This window comes from Chiloscyllium plagiosum, unplaced genomic scaffold, assembly GCF_037043375.1.
Source record: "Chiloscyllium plagiosum isolate Xiang-an unplaced genomic scaffold, Cpla_swu_hap1 HiC_scaffold_38, whole genome shotgun sequence".
Classification (NCBI taxonomy): Eukaryota; Metazoa; Chordata; class Chondrichthyes; order Orectolobiformes; family Hemiscylliidae; genus Chiloscyllium; species Chiloscyllium plagiosum.
In genome coordinates, this window is record NW_028270176.1 from 31,069,426 (window position 1) to 31,077,804 (window position 8,379).

At 48.7% G+C, this 8,379-nt stretch overlaps 1 protein-coding gene across 1 annotated transcript; it reads right to left on the minus strand.

Moving 5' to 3' along the window:
• Positions 1-1,600: 1,600 nt before the first annotated feature.
• On the minus strand, positions 1,601-8,127 carry LOC122544224 (fish-egg lectin-like). Its single transcript, XM_043683302.2, has 4 exons — positions 7,965-8,127; positions 5,336-5,563; positions 4,021-4,360; positions 1,601-1,865 (listed from the first exon to the last, which is right to left on the minus strand). The coding sequence occupies exons 1-4, from the start codon at positions 8,023-8,025 to the stop codon at positions 1,724-1,726; spliced, it is 771 nt and encodes a 256-aa protein (XP_043539237.1). The 5' UTR covers positions 8,026-8,127; the 3' UTR covers positions 1,601-1,723.
• Positions 8,128-8,379: the final 252 nt, after the last annotated feature.

Genomic DNA, 8,379 nt, shown 5'->3' on the forward strand with positions numbered 1-8,379 from the left:
CAAAGAAGCAGTGATATAGATCCAATTCTGAACAGAGTGTGATTCGGGGAGTGGGATTTGCTGTCCTGTTCCGTCAGGTGTTGCATGTTGATTGCTTGGAAGGTACTGCCAAATAAATATTTGTGACTGTGACTGTGGCTACACAACATACTTAAAGAGTCATAAAGTCATATACTGCACAGGAACAGACCCTTTGGCCCAACCCGTCCATGCCGACCAGATATCCCAAACCAATCTAGTCCCACCTGCCAGCACCTGGCCCAATTCCCACCAAACTCTTCCTATTCATGTCCCCATCCAGATGCCTTTTAAATGCTGTCATTGTACCAGCCTCCACCACTTCCTCTGGCAGCTCATTCCATACACGTACCACTGTCCGACTGAAAAGGTCTCTTTTATATCTTTCCCCTCTTACCCTAAACCTATGCCCTCTAGTTCTGGACTCCCCAAGCCCGGGGTTTACCCTATCCATGCCCCTCATAATTTTGTAAACCTCTATAAGGTCACCCCTCAGCCTCCGACGCTCCAGGGAAAACAGCCCCAGCCTGTTCAGCCCCTCCCTGTAGCTCAAACCCTCCAACCCCCTGGCAACATCCTTGTAAATCCTTTCTAAACCCTTTCAAGTTTCACAACCTCCTTCCGATGTATCCCAATTATGTTGAGGCTGAACACACATCAAAATGTGCACACACTCTAGTTCAATGAAATGCCTGAGAATCCCATTTAAAATCCACTTAGAAATAGCGAGAGAATATCCAGTCCTGACAACCGTTTACAGGAAGAGACCATTAAACATGGTCACATTTATGGGAGTGTGTTCTGATGCCTGTTGGAGATGAATAATAAGATATGGGTGGCTCCTCGAAAAACACTAATGGAAAGGCACTGTTTGTCATGCTTTCATCTGCAAAACAATCTTTATTTGAACTATCAAACCACTATCAATATGCAGGTCAGCAAAAAGTATTCAGCGGAGACATATATGTCAACATTAGAAGATCAATGCATTGATGGGTTTAATGCACCTCAGTTTCCCAAAATTCCCATTGCAGCCCCTTTGACCTTTCCAATTCTGACAGCACTCTCCTGTCACTCTTTAACCAGGAGATCAGACATTATACCAACCCCCAAGGCCATGATTCATTTTGTTGGTATTTGCTATTTTTGAGCAGCATCAGACCAACATGCCCTCCTCAGCAATCAGTTAACAGCCAGCAAGTCTAATGAGCATTCCCTGTTCCAGAGCTTTCATTGTGGATTTCACAGATTCTTGACAAAAGGGAAGAAAAAGGAAATGCAGGGGGTTTGCAAACGACAACTCTCACCAGAACAAGAGCAGGAGGAGGTTATTCAACTGCAGAAGCTGATAAGCAGGTGCAATAGGTTTCTGGGGCTGAATGGCCTCCTCCTGTTCTGATATAGCAGTGTTCACTGGGGCTGAATAGCCACCTCCTGTTCTGATATAGCAGTGTTCACTGGGGCTGAATGGCCTCCTGCTGTTCTGGTGCACGCCCTTTGAGTCTTGAGTCTGATTTGCTCGTCTATGAAATTCTTCCTGGGCCGGTTTACTTACACTTGTGCCAGAGGCAATTCCTTGGAATGTTGGACTAGCAGGCTAATCTTAGCAAGAGTTCAGAAGAAAATAAGCGACACCATTTCCCAACTCAATTATAGAACTGATTTTTTAAAATTGATTCTTGATCACACTTTCAGCTTCTTGAAGCTATTGGCAATGAATGATATTGTTGAGGGTAGTAACCAGCCACATTTCTTCTAGATCCACAGTCACGTGCTTGAAGAGTATCCCTCCAATGTTGATGTGAGTCCAGGTTGTCCCAGTAGGGTTCTGGGAGGTGATCCCATCTCTGAAAAATAGAAGTGACCCAACTTGAACAGTGACATTATAAATCTTGTGACGTGGGCTTTTGACCAGAAACGTCGATTCTCCTGCTCCTCGGATGCTGCCTGACCTGCTGAGCTTTTTCAGCACCACATTCCGGTCTTATAAAGCTCAAGGCATTCCTTCGAGTCCTTACCCTGGTGAAGTTTTTAAATTAGATTCCTTACAGTGTGGAAACAGGCCCTTCAGCCCAACAAGTCTACACCGACCCATCGAAGAACAACCCACCCAGACCCATTCCCCTTCATCTGACACTATGGGATATTTAGCATGGATTGTGGGAGGAAACCAGAGCAAACCCACGCAGACACGGGGAGAATGTGCAAACTCCACACTGATAATGACCTGAGGCGGGAATTGAACCGGGGTCAGTGCTAACCACTGTGCCACGATGCCGCCCACATATGAATCGCTCTTGTCTCATTCTCATGTGAGTACCAACTCTCATTCATGCATCAACTCCCCCTATCCCTGCTTTCATTAACTTCTGTCACTTTCCAGTCAAATGACAACTCAAACTTAGAATTCTCGAATTCCACAAAGTGTTGCACCCCTCCCTATCTCTGTAACCCCCTCCAGCCCCTACACCCCCTCCCTATCTCTGTAACCCCCTCCAGCTCCTACATCCCCTCCCTATCTCTAACCCCCTCCAGCCCCTACACCCCCTCCATATCTCTGTAACCCCCTCCAGCCCCTACACCCCCTCCCTATCTCTGCAACTTCCTCCAGCCCCTACACCCCCTCCCTATCTCTGTAACTTCCTCCAGCCGCTACACCCCCTCCCTATCTCTGTAAACCTCTCCAGCCCCTACACCCCCTCCCTATCTCTGTAACTTCCTCCAGCCCCTACACCCCCTCCCTATCTCTGTAACTTCCTCCAGCTGCTACACCCCCACCCTATCTCTGTCACCCCCTCCAGCCCCCACACCCCCTCCCTATCTCTGTAACTTCCTCCAGCCGCTACACCCCCTCCCTATCTCTGTATCCCCCTCCAGCCCCTACACCCCCTCCCTATCTCTGTAACTTCTTCCAGCTCCTACATCCCTCCCTATCTCTGTAACCTCCCCAGCCCCTACACCCCCTCCCTATCTCTGTAACCCCCTCCAGCCCCTACACCCCCTCCCTATCTCTGTAACCCCCTCCAGCCCCTACACCCCCTCCCTATCTCTGTAACTTCCTCCAGCCCCTACACCCCCTCCCTATCTCTGTAACCCCCTCCAGCCCCTACACCTCCTCCCTATTTCTGTAACCCCCTCCAGCCCCTACACCCCCTCCCTATCTCTGTAACCTCCCCAGCTCCTACACCCCCTCCCTATCTCTGTAACCCCCTCCAGCCCCTACACCCCCTCCCTATCTCTGTAACCCCCTCCAGCCCCTATACCCCCTCCCTATCTCTGTAACCCCCTCCAGCCCCTACACCCCCTCCCTATCTCTGTAACCCCCTCCAGCCCCCACACACCCTCCCTATCTCTGTAACCCTCTCCAGCCCCTACATCTGTCCCTATCTCTGTAACCTCCTCCAGCTCCTACACCCCCTCCCTATCTCTGTAACCCCCTCCAGCCCCTGTACCCCAATACCTATCTCTGTAACCCCCTCCAGCCCCTACACCCACTCAATATCTTCAGCCCCTAGCCCCCTGTCTATCTATACAATTATTCTAACCCCTACAGTGCTGTCTTTCTAACCTCCAGCAGTCCTTACTAATCTCCTCCACTTTGTAACTTCACCTAGCCCCGACAAATCTAGTTATGTGTGGAAATTCCTCAGGCTCTGACACTGCTTCCTATAAGTTCCTCCCTGTCTCTGTTACCTTGTCCAGCTCCTCTGACCCTCCGGGATCCCTTTCCTCCCTGAAGCACTCTTCACCAGGAGCCCATTGACAGCTCTAAGGTCAGTGCCTGGTCCAGTGAGCTCTGGGAGCCCTCCTCAAAATCCATCCATTATTGCCTCCTCCTTCAAGCTCCCTCTACCAAGCCTGGGTCCTCCTGCAGTAACACTGTCTCACATGGTTTGTTGACATCTCCTGTTTGTATTATTCCTGTCATAGGTCTTGGAATGTTTTGTGCATTACGTATGCTATGGGAAGCAATGCCTGATGGTGTGAGAATTAGAAGTGTACCTGCGGTAGACATTGCCGTTACTGTTGACACCATAGACACTCCCGTCTGTCCCAGTCTCGATCATTGAGAGCTTGCCATCCACCTTCAGCCATTCAGTTCCAGCACATTGACTCGATGTCACCTTTGACCGGAAGAAGATATCATCGTTTGCACTAACGCCCCAACAACTATACATCCCACAGGAGTAGTATTTCAGTTTGCCATCAATGTGATTGTAATTTGGGCTGGAAATACTGATTGCAGATCTTGCTTCATCTTGATGGACACAGAAGATGTCATCATTCATGTTAACTCCACCCACAATACCATTTCCACCAGCATCGATCTGTTTGAGCAGGCCTGTTAGAAATAAAGTAGGTGAAAGTGGGTACTGCAGATGCTGGAGATTAGATTCAAGATGAGAGTGGTGCTTGGAAAAGCACAGCAAGTCAGACAGCATCTGAGGAGCAGGAAAATCGACGTTTCAGGCAAAAGCCTTCCTGCTGAAGGCCTTTTGCCCGAAATGTCGATTTTCCTGCTCCCCGGATGCTGCCTGACCTGTTGTGCTTTTCCAGCACCACTCTAATCTTGACCATTAGTAATAAATCAGATGAATTATTTTCACCTCCAAACCCCAATGGGTGCAGTCCTCCTTGTTGATTTGAAGATTGGGATCATAGATTAGATTCCTTACAGTATGGAAGCAGGCCCTTCGGCCCAACAAGTCAACACCGACCCTCCGAAGAGTAACCCACCCAGACCCATTCCTCTATCCGATATTTACCCCTGACTAATGCACCAAACACTCTCAGGGCAATTTAGCATGGTCAATTCACCTGACCTGCACATCTTTGGACTGTGGGAGGAAACCGGAGCACCCGGAGGAAACCCACACAGACACGGGGAGAATGTGCAAACTCCACACAGACAGTCACATGAGGCTGGAATCGAACTCGGAACCCTGGTGCTGTGAGGCAGCAGTGCTAACCATTGAGCCACCTCCACCACAGTTGAGGGAGGGGGCAGAGAGTCTGTCTCTCATGTAAACAACAGTGGACTATTTTAATGCCTTCTGTGTACATTTACCCCTTCAGTCAAAGGGTGTATCATCGTCTGCTTTAAAAAGTGCTGAAATAATGAACTCCCACAGCTCTCCGAGATAGAAAACTCCAAAGAATCACTGTCCAATGAGGGAAACCATTTGTCCTCATCCCGGACTTAAGAAGCACCTCCATTGTTTTGGAATTGTGCCCAGCAGGCCCTAAGCTGAGGACTGCTCCCCGTGAAACAGGGAGGCCGGATCTTAATGAGTTTCGGAAGGTTCCGCTCTCTTACCATCCATAACCACCCAGGATCCTCCCCGTTTTCTGTAGACGATGTGAGCACTGTCGACGCCCCAGACTCCAGCTGGACCCACTGTCACGTGTGCCAGGTTCCCGGGAACCAACACCCAGGTGCCAACATGCCTGGTGTAAACCGATCCATTTGCACTCACTCCAAAGACTTGCCCATTCCCGGCATCGATTTGTTTCAGGTTTCCCTCGATCGGATTGCAGGTCAAGTCTGGAAGAGGAAAGCATCAGAATCGCTACAGTGTGGAAACAGGCCCTTCAGCCCAACACTGACCCTCCGAAGAGTAACCCACCCAGGCCCATTCCCCTGCCCTACTATCCCATATTTATCCTTGACTAATGCACCTCACCACACATCCCTGGACACTATGGGAGCATTTAGCATGGAGACAGTGAGAGCTGCAGATGCTGGAGATCAGAGTCGAGAGTGTGGTGCTGGAAAAGCACAGCAGGTCAGGCAGCATCCGAGGAGCAGGAGAATCATTGTTTTGGGCACAAACCCTTTATCAGGAATAAGGGTTTCCCAGGGCCACACTCTCAACAATTTCCCATAGCCAATCCACCCTAACCTGCACATCCCTGGACACTATGGATCAATTTCCCATGGCCAATCCGCCCTAACCTGCACATCCCTGGACACTATGGGACAATTTCCCATGGCCAATCCACCCTCACCTGCACATCCCTGGGCACTATGGGACAATTTCCCCAGTGTAAAGAAGCAGGCCATTCAGCCTATCAACATTATACGTATTTTCATGCCCTACACAGAAGTCCTCACCATCTCCCATTCATCTTGCCCTATCACCATATCCGTCCAGATATAGACCATTGAACACAGACCACAGAACATTCCAGCCCAGTACAGTACAGGCCCCTTGGTCCTCAATGTTGCGCTGACCTGTGGAACCAATCTGAAGCCCATCTATGCTCCCCTTCTTCTGTCTCTAGGAGTGACACATTTTCCCCTGAATTCCTAATTAGATTTATGGGTAACTGTTCTATAGCGGCTGCCTTTCAGTTACGCTCCTGCCCTGAAACAGTCACACTCAGAAACCTGGAAGTCTGGATGCCCTAGTCTGTCATTAGCATCCAATTCCCTGAAGCTCAGCTGGGTCTTACACAAGTTTTAGATTTCACCAGCCCATACCCCCAACACCCATCGCCATCCCGGACTGGCCTGTACTGGAAGACTCGGCATGTTGGTTAACTATTGGCTTACGAACACACCGACCTTCAACGTCAAGACCTGGCCGGGAATGAAGCCAGGGCTGTTTGGTTTAGAAGCTGAAACACACGGTTTCCCCTCTGAACACCAATATGAGCTCAAGCTGCATCATATTGATGGGGCGCTGGTACAAGTCACTGGCTCTCGCCCTCTGTAAGTTTAGATTCGATTCCCTACAGTATGGAAACAGGCCCTTTGGCCCAACAAGTCCACACCGACCCTCCAAAGAGTAACCCACCCAGACCCATTCCCCTATATTTACCCCTGACTAACGCACCTCACACTCTGGACAATTTAGTGCAGCCAATTTATCTGACCTGCACATCTTTGGATTGTGGGAGGAAACAGGAGCACCCAGAGGAAACCCATGCTGACACAGGGAGAATGTATAAACGCCACACAGACAGCCACCCGAGGTGGGAATTGAACCAGGGTCGCTGGTGTTGTGAGGCAACACTGAGCCACTGTGCCACCTCAAATTACTTATCATTTCCCAGTATTTAGTCCTGTCCTCAGCGCACTGCAGTTAGAGTGGTCATTTATGACCCACAGGCATGAGTTAACCCTTGTTTCCATCTTGCAGCTCCTTCCCCTTTAGTTTTCCTGCACTGTCAAGATTTTGTTTTAATACTAACTAGTTGTGCTGCTGTTTCAATTTAGCCTTATCCCAGTAGAAAACAAAATACTGGGGACACTGGAAACAGAGTCATAGACTCATACAGCACACAAACAGAGCCTTTGGACCAGTCAGTTCACACCAGCCATGTTCCCACACCAGATTAATCTAAACTAATCCCAACTGCCTGCACTTGGCCGAGATCACTCCACTCCATTCTTATTCATGAACCTGTCCAAATGTCTTTTAAATGTTGCAACTGTACCCGGATCCACCACTTCCTCAGACAGTGCATTCCACAGATGAACCACTCTCTGTGTGAAGGAATTTGCACCCCCCGCCCCCCCATGTCCTTTTTAAAACTTTCTCCTCTCACCTTAAAAATATGTCCGCTAGAGTTGAACTCCCTCACCACTAGGGAAACGACCCTTGTCTATTCACCCTATCAATGCATCTCGTGATTTTATAAACCTGCATATGGTCACTGCTCAAACTCCTACACTCCAATAATCTACGTCCTATTCTTTCCAGTTTAGTTTTTATTTCTCAAACTCTCATTCTCGGCATCATCCTAGTAAATCTTTTCAGAACCCTCTCCAGATCAAATAACATACTTATTGGAGTTATAAACTAAACGATAAAATTTACATTTCAATGATCAAGTAAAATGTATTAAAGCCTGAAATGCTTGAGTCACTCAACCTCCTTGCTCTGTATAGATCCTACCCTCACTGGAAACACGTTTAGGATCACTTCAAGATTACTTACCGCTCAGGGCCACTTGCAAGCAACTGCAGACCAATAAAAATGTCGACAGGGACCACATCATTTTTTGTGAGGTTTCTCAGTTCGGCTAACGACGACGAGAGAGTTTGACAACGAGAGGGTTTGACGACGAGAGATGCAGCCTCCACACCTCTCTCTGACAATGTGAAGACTGAAGGAAGACCAGCTCTCAATTTATACACTGTGCAGACGATAACGTGATCACGTGCCAATCTCATCTCCCTTTTTTTGGGTCATGATCGACAGAACACTGACATCTGTAGGTGGCTGGGCTGGGGGATGGGGCATGCACTGGGAATTTATTTTGCACATTGTAACCCATGATTTGCTGCGATATAAGGGGTCGGTCCTTTATTTGACAACCTTTGTGTTCCTGATCTCTCCAAGATGTTCGGAA